This window comes from Thalassophryne amazonica, chromosome 13 (genome assembly GCF_902500255.1).
Source record: "Thalassophryne amazonica chromosome 13, fThaAma1.1, whole genome shotgun sequence".
Classification (NCBI taxonomy): Eukaryota; Metazoa; Chordata; class Actinopteri; order Batrachoidiformes; family Batrachoididae; genus Thalassophryne; species Thalassophryne amazonica.
In genome coordinates this window covers 23981665-23998119 of record NC_047115.1, presented here as the reverse complement: position 1 = coordinate 23998119, position 16455 = coordinate 23981665, and the positions used below count along the sequence as shown (strand labels likewise).

Below are 16455 nucleotides of genomic sequence, written 5' to 3'. Positions count from 1 at the left end.
GTGAGCCCACCCACCACCTTAGCCACACTTTAGATCTTGTTCTGACATATGGCATAGAAATTGAAGACTTAACAGTATTCCCTGAAAACCCCTTCTGTCTAATCATTTCTTAATAACATTCACATTTACTTTAATGGACTACCCAGCAGTAGGGAATAAGTTTCATTACACTAGAAGTCTTTCAGAAAGCGCTGTAACTAGGTTTAAGGATATGATTCCTTCTTTATGTTCTTCAATGCCATATACCAACACAGTGCAGAGTAGCTACCTAAACTCTGTGAGTGAGATAGATTATCTTGTCAATAGCTTTACATCCTCATTGAGCACAACTTTGGATGCTGTAGCTCCTCTGAAAAAGAGAGCCTTAAATCAGAAATGCTTGACTCCGTGATATAACCCACAAACTCGCAGCTTAAAGCAGATAACCCATAAGCTGGAGATGAAATGGTGTCTCACTAATTTAGAAGATCTTCATTTAGCCTGGAAAAAGAGTCTGTTGCTCTATAAAAAAAAGCCCTCCGTAAAGCTAGGACATCTTACTATTCATCACTAATTGAAGAAAATAAGAACAACCCCAGGTTTCTTTTCAGCACTGTAGCCAGGCTGACAAAGAGTCAGAGCTCTATTGAGCTGAGTATTCCTTTAACTTTAACTAGTAATGACTTCATGACTTTCTTTGCAAATAAAATTTTAACTATTAGAGAAAAAATTATTCATAACCATCCCAAAGACATATCTTTATGTTTGACTGCTTTCAGTAATGCTGGTATTTGGTTAGACTCTTTCTCTCCGATTGTTCTGTCTGTTATTTTCATTAGTCACTTCCTCCAAACCATCAACATATCTATTAGACCCCATTCCTACCAGGCTGCTCAAGGAAGCCCTACCGTTAATTAATGCTTCAATCTTAAATATGATCAATCTATCTTTATTAGTTGGCTATGTACCACAGGCTTTTAAGGTGGCAGTAATTAAACCATTACTTAAAAAGCCATCACTTGAGCCAGCTATCTTAGCTAATTATAGGCCAATCTCCAACCTTCCTTTTCTCTCAGAAATTCTTGAAAGGGTAGTTGTAAAACAGCTAACTGATCTGCAGAGGAATGGTCTATTTGAAGAGTTTCAGTCAGGTTTCAGAATTCATCATAGTACAGAAACAGCATTAGTGAAGGTTACAAATGATCTTCTTATGGCCTCAGACAGTGGACTCATCTCTGTGCTTGTCCTGTTAGACCTCAGTGCAGCTTTTGATACTGTTGACCATAAAATTTTATTAGAGATTAGAGCATGCCATAGGTATTAAAGGCACTGCGCTGCAGTGGTTTGAATCATATTTATCTAATAGATTACAGTTTGTTCATGTAAATGGGGAGTCTTCTTCACAGACTAAGGTTAATTATGGAGTTCCACAAGGTTCTGTGCTAGGACCGATTTTATTCACTTTATACGTGGTCTATTAGATAATAAACTGACCCTTTTTTTTTTAACTATATGGATTTGAATGACGTGCGATTACACCAATCATGCTTGAACCCTCATGCGCATGCGTGAGTTTTTTCACGCGTGTCGGTGACGTCATTTCCCTTTGGGCAGGCCTTGAGTGAGATGTGGTCCCGCCCTCTCGGCTGAATTCCTTTGTTTCACACGCTGCTCGAGACGGCGCGCGTTGCTTTATCAGAATTTTTTCTGGACCTGTGAGGAATATCCGAGTGGACACTATTCGAGAAATTAAGATGGTTTTCGGTGAAAAGTTTAACGGCTGATGAGAGATTATGGGGTGTTTGTCTAATTTAAGGCTTAATTCACCCAGGACGTCGTGAGAGAACAGAAGAAGATTCAGAAGAAGCCGGCATGAGGACTTTATGCGGACATTCCGTTGTTTAAGGACATATTGCAATGAAAGACGTGCGAGCAAATTCGCCAAGTTGTTTCCGTGACGACTCGCCAAATCTGTGTGCGCCGCGACAGGAAAAACACCTCCGTGTTGAAAACCATTTGTAAAATTCAGGCGGCTTTTGATGGCTTTCAACAAGTGAGTAACTGAGAAATTGTTTAACAGCTGGGCATGTTCCAACTTACCCGTTAAGGTTTCCAACGGAGGTGTTTTTCCTGTCGCGATCCCCCGCGGTCGGGTCCGGCTCGACATGCGACTCTGCCCGCACGTTCTTTCATTACAAAATGTCCATTAACAGTGGAATGTCTGAATAAACTCCTCATGCCGACTTCTTCTGAAAGTTCTCTGACGACTTCCTGGATCAACAGAGCCTGAAATGTGGAAGTTTTGAACTTGAAACGGTGAGACGCTGCCGCCTCGAAGCGCAGTTCGCCATCAGGTGCCGTGGGCCGTCCTTACGGCGACTCTACCAGACCAAAATCTCTCATCAGCCGTTAAAATTTTTACCGAAAACCAGCTGAATTTATCGAATGGTGTCCACTCAGTTGTGCCTTACAGTTTTGAAAAAGGTTTGATCAAACAAAGCAGCAGTCTCTGAGCCATTCCTAAACAATGAAAAAAACGACGAGAGGGTGGGCGACTCCTCACTCAAAGACTGCCCACAGGCGAATGATGTAACCGACAGGCGTGAAAAAACTCTCGCATGCCCACGAGGGTTCAAGCATGTCTGATGTAATCACATGTGATTCAAATCCATATGGTTTTTGAAAAAAATAATAAGGTCGGATACTTTTCTAATAGACCTCATACATGCTTCCCTTAGGCAGTATTATTAGAAAGCATTGCTTAAATTTTCATTGTTACGCAGATGATACCCAGCTTTATCTATCCATGAAGCCAGAGGACACACACCAATTAGTTAAACTGCAGGATTGTCTTACAGACATAAAGACATGGATGACCTCTAATTTCCTGCTTTTAAATTCATTTAAAACTGAAGTTATTGTACTTGGCCCCACAAATCTTAGAAACATGGTGTCTAACCAGATCCTTACTCTGGATGGCATTACCCTGACCTCCAGTGATACTGTGAGAAATCTTGGAGTCATTTTTGATCAGGATATGTCCTTCAATGCTCATATTAAGCAAATATGTAGGACTGCTTTTTTGTGTTTGCGCAATATCTCTAAAATTAGAAAGGTCTTGTCTCAGAGTGATGCTGAAAAGCTAATTCATGCATTTATTTCTTCTAGGCTGGACTATTGTAATTCATTATTATCAGGTTGTCCTAAAAGTTCCCTGAAAAGCCTTCAGTTAATTCAAAATGCTGCAGCTAGAGTACTGACGGGGACTAGAAGGAGAGAGCATATTTCACCCATATTGGCTTCTCTTCATTGGCTCCCTTTTAATTCCAGAATAGAATTTAAAATTCTTCTTCTTACATATAAGGTTTTGAATAATCAGGTCCCATCTTATCTTAGGGACCTCATAGTACCATATCACCCCAATAGAGCGCTTCGCTCTCAGACTGCAGGCTTACTTGTAGTTCCTAGGGTTTTTAAGAGTAGAATGGGAGGCAGAGCCTTCAGCTTTCAGGCTCCTCTCCTGTGGAACCAGCTCCCAATTCGGATCAGGGAGACAGACACCCTCTCTACTTTTAAGATTAGGCTTAAAACTTTCCTTTTTGGAAAAGCTTATAGTTAGGGCTGGATCAGGTGATCCTGAACCATCCCTTAGTTATGCTGCTATAGACTTAGACTGCTGGGGGGTTTCCCATGATGCACCCAGTGTTTCTTTTTATTCACCTCTTTTTGCTCTGTATGCACCACTCTTCTTTTAATCATTGGTGATTGATCTCTGCTCTCTTCCACAGCATGTCTTTTTCCTGATTCTCTCCCCTCAGCCCCAACCAGTCCCAGCAGAAGACTGCCCCTCCCTGAGCCTGGTTCTGCTGGAGGTTTCTTCCTGTTAAAAGGGAGTTTTTCCTTCCCACTGTCGCCAAGTGCTTGCTCATAGGGAGTCGTTTTGACGTTGTGGTTTTTCTGTAATTATTGTATGGCTTTTGCCTTACAATATAAAGTGCCTTGGGGCGACTGTTTTGTTGTGATTTGGCGCTATATAAATACAATTGATTTGATTTTGATTTCAAAATTCAACAATTTTTAAAAAATTCATAACTCTCAAAAAAGTTTAAATTTCTTTCATATTTGAGAGCATTATGTTGGATGGTATCCTTTATCAACTGACAAACTTTGATCCAGATCTAATGAGAGATTTTGTGGCCATTAAATTTAACATTGAAAACCCAATTTAATGTATATTTTGCATTATATCTTAATCAAACATGCCCCAATCACTCTCATATTTGAAAGTGAGGTGCAGACTGGCACTCACTATCACCTGACAAAGTTTGATCCAGAGATTCCAAATCCAAGATTGTTGATTTTTGTGGAAATTTGAATTTAATATTGAAAAGCCCTTTTGGTGCACATTTTACATAATATCTCAGTCAAAAATGCCTCAATCACTCTCATTTGTGACACTGAGGTGCAAACTGGCTCTCTGAATGAATAGGCTAAATTTGATCCGCATCTGATCCGCATTGCGTATTTAGCGGGTATTTGATTTTAACATTGAAAAGCCCTTTTGATCTATCTTTTGTATTCTAATCCAATTACATTTTTTCTGCAAATCTGATTGGTTAATCATGTGAGATTTCAGGCCGTATAATATTGGGGAAACAATGGCAAAATATTTGACCGTTTCACATTTGGAAGTATTATGCCGCACCCTGACCGGTGTTCTGACGAGATGTCGTTCCTGTCCTCCGCGCAACTGCACATGCACAATATTGTCAGAACGCAGAACTGTCGATTTATGTGACGAGACGCACAATTCAACAGAACACCAGCTGTTAGTGCTTTTAGCTGAGAGCAAGAGAAAGAGGAAAATCATGTACCAACGCCGCCACCGAAATGGGTGAATTTAAGCTACCATATGAAAGTATTGATGTGGATTCTGATACAGAATTACCTTTTCACATTTGATGGATTATTCCGCACCTTGACCGCTGTTGGAGCGACGCTGCCTCACGGTAAGCCTCGCCGACCGAATTACCTGCAGAAAATTATACCTTGCAAACAATGGAATTAGATTAAAATGTTAGTAACCCCTTGTGTCTGATGACTTGCAGTCGTTCATGCTGTTATACGGTCGCAAATATCTGTTAAACTAGCACATCACCAGTAAAGCTCAATTTGCGACCATATAACCAGCATGAACACTCGCAAATCATCAGACACAACAAGGTAATTCCCTGATTATATTTTATCTTATGAAAAGCCACTTCTAATAGCACTTGAAAATCTTTTCCAAGGTAAAAAATTTGTGGAATTGGAAACTAGTGTTGGCGGAGGTTTGCGCTGTACGAGTGCGGTGCTCTAGTTTTTCCTGTAAACTTGAGCATTCTGACATGGGGTTCTGTGGAGATTGACCTGCTTTTGGAGCAAGCCTCAAATGTGATTCAGTCAGCTAGCTTCAGGCTAGCTAGGTTATGCTACTCACAGTTGTCGACATATAAAACTTAAAACCTTTCTCTCTGTTTCTGTTAGAGGCAGGCAACAATATGTTGATGTCTCTTTGGACATTACTGATGTTTATTTTTGAAAGCTTTTGCGGGAATGGTGAATAATTATATATTTTTACAGCCAGTCTGCCAGCACTCCAAGGCTAAAAACGGGGTTTTGCACTGGATTCTGTTTTGAATAAATATGAAGGAATAATTTGCACATGTAAAGTGAAAACTGAATTTTAGTTTTACTCTTAAGTCAGCTCTGGTCTCTAAATGCAAACTTTAGCTTTCAGTTCAGACAAAACATACATGAATAACATAAAAATATGAAGTCTCTGAACAGTGCACAGCGTGTGATTTGTGACTTTTAGCTTCGTGATCAGTGGGTCTTTGTTGAGCTGTTCCACACAATACGCGTATGTTCTGCACACGGAGCTCATCATAACATTGCGAAGTGGAAGAGATGGCGCTGCACACAGCCTCCAGAAACACCAGTTCTCGACTCTGGACCTGCTCTGACTAATCAGATCAGGGCTGACCACAGTCCACGCTCATCAAGCTTGCATGGAGGAAAACGTTTCCATTACTTTTTGGCCTTTTCTCTCACTGTGGTGAGAAAGTTAGGGAACATTCATCAGGCTTATGACTTGATGTAAGGTTGAAATATCAACAATACTTTAGGGACCCTCCATCACAATCTGTCAAGTGGACCGCAGTGCCCCCGAAGTGTAGTTTTCAAAGCAGTGGCATTGACGTGCACTGAATGTTTGGAATTTCAGACAATCCTAAAGTAGGCTGTAGTTACCACTACTGAACCTTAGTTGAACCTTTCATCTGCCTGTTTCACAGTCTTTGCAGTGGCTCAATACGTCTGTGGTCCACTGCAAAGCATCAAGCCAAAGAATACTGTAGTAGGTTAATGTACGAGGGATGATTGAGAGGTTTTGAGCCTGACCAAGAGAAAGTAAGGCGTGGTTCCCCATCTTTTGCCTTCTGAGAAACCAACATTTCTCGAACATGTTTTGACTCACTGGGTGCAATGTTGAGAAATGTCTTCTCAAAATGCACAAGATGGAAAGACAAACCCTACTTTTTCTGGGTCAAGCTCAAAACTTCTCAGTCGCCCCTTGTAAGTGGTTTTGAATTAGATTGTGCCTGTAGATGAACACTAAATTGGGCTAGTTTAAGTAATGAAAGCTAACAGTTATCTTACAGAAAAGTATATTAAAGATTAAAGACCTTGCCCAAGGGCACTCAGTCATTTTTTTCCAGTCTGAGGGGGATTTGAACTGAGGATCCTTTGGTCTCAAGCCCACAGCTTTAAATAATGTGTAGTCCAGCATGAGCTATGTACCCCATTAGCTAGTGCACTATGCTAGCTTTGTTCTGTGCTAATTAGGCTCTATGGTAATTATGTGCTGAGTGAATGAGATGCCTTATTTTAAAATAAAATTATTTAAAAAATTATTAAAGTGCGTAGATTTATTTCTGTTTTTAATTCAGTATTGTATATTTTCAGTAGTTTGCATACACCAAGAAAGAAACGTTCATCTTCTTTGATTCTTTTTCATAGTTTTTTCTTTTCTTTTGCAGAATAGCAGATGTTTTGAGGACTTCACACTGTAATTTCAAGGCTTTTCTTCTGCCAGGATGCTGCTCACTTCATGCTTATGTTAGATTAAATGGAGATCAACTGGAACATCTCTAAATCGTTACTGTAATCAGTGATATCTCACTGCTTTCAGGTGACTTTCAAAAGATTTCTGTTTTTCAGTTTTGAGGAAAACATAGACTGAAAACAGAACACAATACGTGGCAAAATGACGATGGAAAATCCTTGGGAGATGACATTCAAACATTGGTTTTAAAACAGTCCTGTGGGTTGGATATAATCACCAGGTGAATCCATTCCACATTTCCTGACTTGCCCAAAACTGTTTAGAGGGTTGGACAAGTTCTTCACAGATTAAAGTTTTAATCTGTCTTTACCGTGTAGTTAGGTTAAGTAAGCAGAGAGGTTATGGGTTTATTTGTGGGGTGTGTCGTCATGGTTAACGGTCTAGAAGTGTTGGTTTGTAAGTGTTGCTTGCCAAACATGTCCAGGACTGTCCTCGCCACAGATGGACAGTCATACTTTCTTTTCCTGTTGTCTGCTGCTTTTCTATTCTCACACTGCTCTGACTTCACACAGCCTTTCAGAGCGTTTTGTGTTTGTTCTCAGTGTTTCCAGTGCAGGACAACCCAGACAGCCTGAGACACAAATTCAACTTCATCGCCGACGTGGTGGAGAGAATCGCTCCATCTGTGGTTCACATTGAACTTTACCGCAAGTAAGAGACGTGGGGAGGGATACACACACACACACAAACATTTATACCCCCATCACACATACGCCGATTGAGGCCGAATGGCGTCAGAATGACACATCCGGCCACATTTGGGAAATATTGACTTGCGGTCTGAAGACCTACGGACGGCAGTCTTTGAACATCTACATACTTGGTCCCATTGGCTCAGCTGTCCCGAGTGTGTTGCACATGTTCAAAACACTCTTGGCACCATCGAGATGTAACACATGTCTGATGTCGGTCTATATGCAGTTTGTGTGTCATCTGATCGCAGTCTACATATTCTGATGGCATAAAAACAGCATCTGAAACAATCTGATCACGGTTGATTGAGCTCTGAGATCGAGCGCTGTGTGCTGGCAACGTCGATCAACTGACAAATGCCTACTCCACCTCTGAATGTGAAGCGCCGTCCAGCACCGATAATCCAACTACAGTTGTGTTAAAATGCGTATCAAGTAAAATGGCCACAAAACAAAAAGAGTTTAAAAAAGAGAGAAGAAAAAGTCCACTGACTGTGTCTGAAGAATGTTGCGCACATGTGGGACATTGGCGCACTGCCAGCACAGTTCAGCAGCAGTTACGGAGTCCAGCCAGACAAATAACATCTAGCAATGCAAGTATATACTGATCAAACACCTAAAGGTTTTTTTTTACCGGACTGTACAACAGCAGGTGATCACTGAAATATGTTTGGGCGGCGTCCTGCAGTTGTACACGAGGCAGTCCGGATGCATTCTGGCACAGCTGACCACACCTCTTTCCCTCCCAACTGCGTCCGGATTGTGATCATATTTGCAGTGTCGGTCTGGTTCCTGCACATTCTTGCTATGTGTGACGGGGGCTTTAGAGTCCACCTATGTGCTTAACCACATCACTCAAAGTTTGAGAACTTTAATTTCTCTAAAGATCTCGTATTTTGCTAATGTTTAAGACGTACATAGCAAGTGAGGCTGATGAAATCAATCTTTCATTCAAGGGATCCTGTCATCTGGAATAATTAGTCCAGTCAGTGGTGGTGTGGAGTACTACAGCACATCTAGATATCTCACTTAGACACAAACACACACCAAATCTAGGCTCATATCGCCCGTGTGCATTCGAGCAAGCGAGAGCTGAAATTTCCCCAGCCTTTCTCTGCACCACGCCGCCATGAAGCTGTGTAACTGGTTATGCAACCAAAACATTGCAGTTTGCATAGTTTCTCCAGTCACAGCCACAGACCTCTAGAAGTCTTTCAGAGTTCTTAGGTGTCTGGTGGCTTCCCTCATGAGTCTCCTCCTTGCACAGTAAATACACTGAGCACTTTCCGCCTGTCATATAGTGGTCAGGGTGATTTACAGTGATGCCACTGATGCTTTTGGTGTTTGTTTGCTTTTGTTTTTGTTTTGTTTTTTGTTAGTCACTTATTCTCTCGTCTCCTCCCCACTACAGGATGACCTATTCCAAGCGTGAGGTTGCGGTGGCCACTGGTTCTGGCTTTGTGGTGTCAGAAGATGGTCAGATTGTGACCAATGCCCATGTGGTGGCCAACAAACACCGCGTGAAGGTGGAGCTTAAGAACGGCGCCACCTATGATGCAAAAATCAAAGATGTGGATGAGAAGTCAGACATCGCACTCCTCAAGATAGATGCACCGGTGAAACATTTTACTCTGTTTTCACTCACATGAGCATTATTTGTGGAGAAATTTTATTTGTTTTTCAGTTTGGTGCTCAACATTCTTGTTGTAGGAGACTGCGCTTTATCAAATTTATTCAGAAATGTAATTTTTCTTGTGTGAGACAGATTTTGTAGTAAATTACCCATAAATTCAAATTACACAATCCAATATAAAAAAAAACTAAAGTGGAATCAAAACAGTATTGATGAACCAAAAACAAACAACCATATTTACACGTGCACAGCCTTCAGAGTGAGAACAGTAAATGTAGACAAATGTACAAGTGGAAATTGCTGAAACAACAAAATCTTCCAAGATGCTGCCTGTTCTTAGCTATCAAAGAGGTGATCTTAAAATAAAAACAGTCAGTACTCTTTTGTACAATTATGTCATTAAATGGTGGGAAAATGTATAATTTGAAGTCTGACACTAAGAGGAGATGATTCAGTGAAGTGAGAAGGCGGGTGGAGACAAATGTGTCCTTAAAGACTTTTGGCAGATTTTCTGTTTGGAGTCACAAACACAACAAGCAGCAAAAATTACTGCCGATATTACACAACTCTGCTCAGGAGTAACACTTTAGTTTAGACGATTACTTATCAGAGATGGGTGTATGTTCGGCTTTGCAATACCTACTGGTGGTTATTGTTGTAGTGTCCAGTGCTACGGTGGCCAAGAGAGGCCACAACATTTTGAAATTAAGACAATGACAGCAAAGGCAGAAAACACTTGTAAATAGGCGTTGGGGAGGGGGGGGCACCTGCATCAATAGAACAAAAGTTTTGCAAATTGAGACGAACATCACACTTGTAGAACACAAACCTCCGCCAACACTAGTTTCTAATTCAAAGTCCTGTTAGAAATGGCTTTTCATAAGATAAATTAGATGTGAGCAAATGGATGTATACGTATTTAGGTCATGATGGAAAAATGAGGCTCCATGAATCATTTGGTTTTTTTTAATGAGCCCACTAGATGGCAGTATTAAAAAAAAAGAAAAAAAAAAAAAAAAAAAAAAAGGCTTCCAAAGAAACTGATGTGCATTGTGCTTTGTGTTCTTTTTTGAATCGACATTGCCATCTAGTGTGCCTAATAAAACGACAACAAAAATAGCCAAATTCTTCATCTTGTTTCGGCTGCTTGTTTCCCTATTCTCGGCCAAGTCCTGTAACTCTTCTAGGAGGGTCCCAAGGTCCCAAAGCTGGGAAATATAATATCTCCAGTGTGTCCTTGGTCTTCCCCTGGGCCTCCTCCCTGTTGGACGTGCCTGGAAAACCTCCTTAGGGAGACAACTAGGGAGCATCCTCACCTACTGCATGATTACATTCATTATTATCTCGAGTGAAGGGTTTTAACTCCAAAACATCTTTTAAAAAAATAGAGCGCAGGTACAAAAAATGTTAAGCTCCCCTTTAAGAGTAATCAGAAAATAAAATAAAAAATAAACTGAGTCAGTTCTGCAAACCAATTATGTGCCGTACCCGAAATTATAGAGCACCACAATGCAGTGAATGGTCCATTAGTAAAAACCTTGTTTGTAGTTGGCTGTTGTGTGGTATTCTTTATTGGCGTGCATTGTGAATTTGCAGCAGACTTGCTGGCAAACTACATTTTTGCATGTGTTTTACATTGTTTGTTGTCTGTGCTTGCAAGTGATTTCTTAGTGTGCAAGACTTTTTATTCCCCGCTGGCTGAAGGAACAAAAGGGGATTCTGTCTGACTCACTCACTCACTCACAGGGTATAAGTGTTCTGAAATCAACTCACATTTTTAGGAGGAATTTCATGAAACGTAGTGCAACTCCTTGTTATAGGTAATGTTGTCATATCGTTAGGGTTGGGCCCATTTTACCAGAGTCATGGCCCTTGATAATCAAATCTAGACTGTCAGTTTCTTGAGTGGGTGCCTACATTCCGAAATCAACTCCTCTCACACGTTTAGGAGGAATTTTGTGAAACTTGGTAAAAGTCCCTGTTATTGGATAAATAATGCACATATTGTAATATTGTACAAGACTGCAACATTTTGGCAGAGTTATGACCCTTGATTAACAAACCACTGCCAGTTTCATGAGTTCATGTCTGAGTTCTGAAATAAACTATCACGTACCTTGAAATGTTGTCAGAATATAGCAGGCACTGGTACCAAAGCAGTATTTGCCTGAGGGGGATATTGTGTATATATCTCGGCTACCTGTAAATTGATGCTGCTGGGTTTTGTATTTGATTCTGTATTACTTGTGTTGTCTTGATGTGGAAATGCTGTGGCCTTCAGCGACCACCGTACTTTCCTCCTGTCTCTGTGTATTTGACCGCAGGGATCACACTGGATGATAATCAGTCAGATGTGTGTGGCTGAAATCCAAAAGCTACCAAATGAGTCAAAGCGGTTCCAAATGAATGCTGCTGTTTGCAGCTGAGTGCTGCCTGAACTGAATAAATGATCACAGCAGTGGCGCTGTGTGTAGCCTCGAATCCTAAAAGGAGGACGAAACTGTCAGGTTTTGTTCTGCCAAATGTGGACAAGGGGCGTTAGAAAAGGCACAGACAAATTTTCTTTATTTTCTAATGAAGTAGTTTATTGATGCCAGGATTTACTTGGAAGTCTTCCCCATATTTGTGCTAGAGGCATATAATCGCCTCCAGCTATTGGTGTTGTAATATGTGGCCTGGAGACATGTGAACCATTTTTAATCATGTCATTTGTACTGATTCCAAAACCACAGAATAGTGAACACATTGACAGGGTGTGTGTGTGTGCAGCTGCATTCCACACATACAGAACATGAAAAAATGCCACACTGGGCTTTGGCAGAAACAAACTCGCAATATTCTTGCTGTGAGACACTGCATGAAGCTAATTGGATTTAAAACATTGTAAAATGTTTTGCCTTATCCAATATACCAGTATGTTTGTAATGTGTGGGAACCTTTGCTCAGTATAGCTTGTTTTTCAGGCTCCATGTCGCACTGGTGTATTAGTCACAATTGTCATGAACAGGGGGAAAAAACATAAGTCACTTCCATCTACAAGTTGCATTTATTTTTGACATTTGGTACTCCTGCTTCGTGCAACAGGAATCCAAATGTATTTCATTTGCACACTATTTATTTCTAATGCAAATGCCACATTAGTGAGCAGAAGCTAACAAGGTAGTTCATGATAATGTAAAAGGCACAAAGAACTCAAACTTAAACTGCTTGATGAAAATGTTTGTTCAGAGCTTACCATATCCATGATTATACCCATTAAATGCAAATAAACTTTTAAAAATGACTATACATTTTTAAAAGTTTTATATAGTTAGCCTAGTCATCCATCTTTCTTACTTTCTGGCTGTCCAGAGGGCATACATGTCAAGGGCTGAGTCATATGAAGGATTTTCCCTTTTTATTCAAGAGTGTGGTCTTTCAGGCTGAGAGCATGATTTATTAATTTCAATAATTCAGATCTTCTTCTTTTATGGTGGTTAGTATCCATCAATGGTGCATGACCTTCAGCTTCTGCTCCAGAGTGTGGATCAGACAGTACTTCATTCAGATCAGTATACAGGAGCAGCTTGTCATGTGTGTCAATGTTACCATCTGCAGTATTGTTTATCTTATAATTAGCCTTGACATATAAGTCACAGGACATTTTTGTTTAATTCTTTTTAAAGTGTGACTTGTTGTGTTCCTTGTGGCTGCTCGTGTTTTGGTAAGGGTCATCACTGTGAATCCAGCACAGGTCCGTATGATGCAAATTTATGCCAGATACCCTTCTTGATGCAACTCCAGTGAGTTAGGTGGGTCTTTTTTTTCTTTTACCTGGAGAAACGCACACAGCCGCTGGTCTTCTGAAGTCTCCCGTCCAAGTTATAACCAGGACCTACTCTGCTTAGCTTCTGAGATCTGACAGGATCAGGTTTATGCAGAGCAGACTAGCCACTTTTTTTTATTTTTTAAGTAAAACTTAGCCTGGAAAATACAATAGATTCTTTGACTTTCCAGAATATGCAGGATTTTTCCATCCTTCTCAATAATATTTCATTCTTCGTAATAGCAGATGTTTTGCTTGAATTTGGAAAACACCAGATCTTTATAATAAATTAGTTTAATTTTAATCCACTGATTTTGCAGCCACACTGCTCTGCACATCCTTATAGATATAGAGATCTCATAAATTAAGTGGAGTTGGTGCTGATTCATACCTGGCTGGGAGACCACTTGGGAGCGCCAGGAACTACAGGCATGTATCTTCATCAACTGGAGTTGAATCAGGAAGGGCATCTGGTGTAAAAACCTGTGCCAAGTCCCAGTGGGGATCTCTACCAGATCTGCTTTGGTGACCCCGAACAACTGGAGACAGATGAGAGGAGTGTAATCCAATGGCCGCTAAGAATATGTCATACTGACAGGAAAACATTTAGTATCATGAAAATGCTTGCTTTGATCATGAATCAGTCATTGTGTGAAGTTGGACCAGGTCATCGGCAGTGAAGCCCCAGGAGGCCTGTGGTGATTTGGGAAAATGCCACATGACTCAGATTCGGTCACGTTTGGAGCACACACCATATATATGACTGCCAAAGTCTAAAATCCTCTAAGTGGGACCTTTATTGTCATTGTATATACAAAATTTGTCCTCTGTATTTAACCCATCCTAATTACAGTTCGACAACTACTAGGAGTAGTGGGCAGCCACAGTCCAGTGCCTGGGGACCAACTAAAGATCAAGAGACATTGCTTTGGTCAAGGGCAGTGAAAGGAGCATGGCTTTAATGTGCACGTTTTGATGGTGGGACCCGGAATAAACCCCATGTGAACACAGTGAGAATATGCAAACTCAGCACAAACAGTAACAGAGTATGGTTTGGAATCAAGCCTTCTTGCTGTGAGACAAGAGTGCTCACATTGATCCACCGCACCACCCATCACACTGAAGAAATTATTGAGAAACATCCTGGTTCTGCTCCATTGTTGTTCCCAAATACATTTTCTATTCCAAGTTTGATCAAACATGTTTTGTAAAAAAAAAAAAAAAACAGTTCAATAGATTTTTAGTAATCCTGCTTTCAAACACAACAGACATGCTAGAAAAAGAAAACATAAATAACTCTTATACAAAGGCTGATCAATCCTTATGTTAGAGCTACATGACATATCAGTGACAAATGTGAAAGGAGCCAATTCTCTAATCTCAGTAGCTCCAGCTATGAGATGAGGTTTTAGGATACATGGGACATCAGTAGAGCAATCATCTGGTAACAAAAATATTATACATGATGCAATTAGAATTAGGATTAGCACCTCTAAATATGAGGTTGAGCTTTCATGAGCAGGTTGCATATCCTTGAAAGTGAGAACAGGGCTCGAGTCAGCCCACCATGCTTCACGGTAGGGATGGTGCCTGGTTTCCTCCAAACATGATGCCTGGCTTTCACACCAAAGAGTTCAATCTTTGTCTCATAAGACCAGAGAAATTTGTTTCTTATGGTCTGAGAGTCCTTCGGGTACCTTTTGGCAAACTTCAGGTGGGCTGCCATGTGTCTTTTACTAAGGAGCAGCTTCTGTCTGACCACTCTACCATACAGGCCCAATTAGTGGATTGCTGCAGAGATGGTTGTCCTTCTAGAATATTCTCCTCTCTCCACAGAGGTCGTGAATACTTATATATATGTGATTTCTTAGCTTTTTTGGGGGGGGGGTTTAAATAAATTTTCAATAATCTCAAAAAATGTCTTTCATATTATCATTATGGGGTATTGTGTGTAGAATTTTGAGAAAAAAAATGAATTTCATCCATTTTGGAGTAGGGCTGTAACATAGCAAAATGTGGAAAAAGTAAAGCGCTGTGAATACTTTTTAGATGCACCGTACTCTGGGAGTCCTACTGTTGTTTTTGCACACATTGACTGATACAAGCATAGTGCATTGTCATCACATCATGCGATAGGCCAGTCTAAGTTAGAAAACTCATCAAAGATCACATTCAGGGGTGAACATTGTCATGCTAGAATGGTTGTAGTTCTAAACTATGAGTTGCTCCAGGTAAAGCAGTTCAGGTACGCTGGCATTGTGATGGAGCGTGTGATCATCAGGCAGATGGAGGCATCAGGAGTTGATCTGGGCTGTCATGGTAAAGAAGCAGGTGAAGCTCTCAAACTGTAAGTTGATTCATGTTCTCACTCTCTTCTGTGGTCAAGTTGCGTAGTGATGAAAACATGGAATTGCAGGTACAAGTGGCTGAAATAACTTTACTTCATCGAGTGGTGGAAATATGGTGTGCAGAAGGAACTCAACTTATTATTACTGTTTCTTAGGTAAATTTTTCCCAGGAAAAAAAATATATTCAAGGATGTGTTCTGCCTGCTACTCTGTTCAGTGCTTGCATGGACTGGGTGTTGGATAGGGCACTGGAAACCAAAGACTTTGGTGCCTTTGATGGTGGGGAAAGGTGTACTGACCTTGACTTTGCAGACATTGCTGTGATCTTTGCAGAATCAATAGATATCCTGATTGCAGCACTGGAAAAGCTGAGTGAGGAATCTGAGTGTCTGAGTTTGCAAATGTCCTGACGAAAGGCAAATACCCATTCTTTCAGCAGTGGTGGGCACAGCTAACCAAAAAGTTAGCTTCGATACCCGCTAATTAGCTAACTGAAAAGTTATCTTTTATAACGCTAAACTGGTAAACCATCAAAAAGTTTTCTTGGACGCTACAGCTAACTGCTAACCGATAACTTTCAGTACTGTCTCCGGTACACTCTCAGCTGCTAACAAGTCGATTTTGAGTTTAAACACCGCCAGTGCTTCCGATAGAATCAAAGGTGATCACGAACCCAAACACAGCCAATGAATCAATGCTTCTGTCTTTGTGCGCCCTGCCCACTGCTGTAGGGAAGTGTCATTTACCTTGACATTATACAGAGGTTCAGCCGTGAGGCAGACGTCTTGAAAAGGAAAGGTTTGATTTATGGTTTTGATTTATAAATCAAATTA

The 16455-nt window shown here is 40.7% G+C and overlaps 1 protein-coding gene across 1 annotated transcript in view; it reads left to right on the top strand.

Moving 5' to 3' along the window:
- Positions 1–16455, top strand: part of LOC117523542 (serine protease HTRA1A-like) — a 98504-nt gene that overhangs the window by 19546 nt on the left and 62503 nt on the right. The window contains exons 2-3 of the mRNA XM_034185107.1: positions 7687–7795; positions 9248–9452. Coding sequence (XP_034040998.1) covers positions 7687–7795; positions 9248–9452 — 314 coding nt within the window. The remainder of the gene's footprint in view (positions 1–7686; positions 7796–9247; positions 9453–16455) is intronic.